This window comes from Myotis davidii, unplaced genomic scaffold, assembly GCF_000327345.1.
Source record: "Myotis davidii unplaced genomic scaffold, ASM32734v1 scaffold836, whole genome shotgun sequence".
Classification (NCBI taxonomy): domain Eukaryota; kingdom Metazoa; phylum Chordata; class Mammalia; order Chiroptera; family Vespertilionidae; genus Myotis; species Myotis davidii.
The window spans coordinates 229,647-231,404 of NW_006287465.1; the positions used below are offsets into that span (position 1 = coordinate 229,647).

Below are 1,758 nucleotides of genomic sequence, written 5' to 3' on the forward strand. Positions count from 1 at the left end.
GCTCTCAGTCCTGTCCCGGGGGCTCTGCCTCTCTGAGTCCCAGCAACCGCTGCAAACCTCGGAGAGAAAGCTGCCTTCGAGTTCCGACCGAAACCAGACAGTCCTGCTTCTCCCGTTTGAGTCTGTGCCCCTAAAGACTCGCCCGGGTCTGGAGCTCAGAGTCTGCGACTCCCTCCCGATTGAAAACGCCAACCGCGCCCTCCGCCGCCGCCCTCCGCATGCACTCCACACCTCAGTATTTGACTTCAGCACTGCGCCTTCTCTGAGTGTCGGTATGCGTTTCTCTTTCCTCCTAGTTGTAGGACTTCCACTCAGCCAGCGTTCCTGTGGTTCTGGGTGATGTCTGTTCTGTCTTTTAGTTTCACTTTTGAAGTGCTTGTTCAAGACAGCAAACTCCGGCATTAACCTATGCCGCCATCTTGTTTTTTCTCCCTTGCCCTTTTTAGTTGTTAGAAATATTGACTCTCTTAGCCACATTATTAGAAAAAAAAATGTACACCTCTAAAATATTTTCCTATTTGTTCTGTTTCATGGGCCAGATTGTTTGATGTTTAATTAATAAAAAGAAAATTTGTGTTTGCCAGCAACTTCTGAGTAGCAAAGTGTCTATAATTTTCTCGTGACATGTATTGAGGTGTAAATTACATGTTATTGGGAATCTTTTCAGTTACCAAACTTTCTTTCCCATTAACTCAAATATTTATTTCTTTTTAACAGTATTATTCTTTTATTATAGGTATTAATCTCACTTTAGAGTATTCAGTCTCAGGAGGAAAAAGAAAATATTGTAATTTTTCTAAACAGAATGATGATTTTCCAAACAGAATGATTTCTAAATAGAATGATTACTGTTCTTTTAATAATCTTAAGTTATGTTATATAACAGATGTGCAAAACAATTTGTAAAATTTTGATCTTTCTGAATTTTATCATATAGGTACAGTGGCAGAAGGAGCTCCCATTATTCCAATTTCCGCTCAGTTGAAATACAATATTGAAATAAAAAAAAATTATCTTTATTGTTGAAGTATTATAGAAGTCCTCCCATTTTCCCCCCATTAACACCCTCCGTCCTTCTCCTACTTTCTCCATATGCCATTACAGTACTATTTCCATAGGTAATGAATATAGGCATCTAAGTTCTTTTGTTAATCTCTTCCCACTGCCCCCATCTATTCCATTTGAGATTCATAAGGCTGTTCAATGCTTCCATGTTTCTAGATCTATCTTGTTGGTGAGTTTATTTTGTTCATATAACTGATATCATGTCTTTCACTGACTGACTTATTTCATTAGCATAATACTATCGAAATCCCTCCAGCTGACTCAAAAGGTAAAAGATTCTTCTATTTTACAGCTGTATAAAATTCCATTTTGTAAATGAACCACAACATTTTAATCCACTAATCTGCTGATGGGCACTTGGGCTATTTTCAGATCCTGGCTATCCTTCTACACTAATAAAAGAGAAACATGGTAATTGGTGTACAACCGCTACCCTTCCCATTGGCTAATCAGTGAGATATGCAAATTAACTGACAACCAAGATGGCGACCAGCAGCCAGGCAGCTTAAATTGAACATGAGGCTTGCTTGCTTCAGTGACGGCAGGCTCCAATGTTCCTCGCCTGATGCTGCAGGCCTCTGAGCGGGCAATTTGAAACATAGTAACATATAGAAGCTAAAAAAAACTCCAGAAACCTGTTTCAGCAAGCCGGGATCTCAGAGCTGGAGTCAGAGCTGGAGTTATACATTGTTT

At 39.6% G+C, this 1,758-nt stretch overlaps 1 protein-coding gene across 1 annotated transcript in view; it reads left to right on the plus strand.

Moving 5' to 3' along the window:
• Window positions 1-1,431, plus strand: part of LOC102775513 (eukaryotic translation initiation factor 2 subunit 3-like) — a 25,419-nt gene extending 23,988 nt beyond the window's left edge. The window contains exon 4 of the mRNA XM_015561059.1: window positions 938-1,431. Coding sequence (XP_015416545.1) covers window positions 938-985 — 48 coding nt within the window. The 3' untranslated portion in view covers window positions 986-1,431. The remainder of the gene's footprint in view (window positions 1-937) is intronic.
• Window positions 1,432-1,758: the final 327 nt, after the last annotated feature.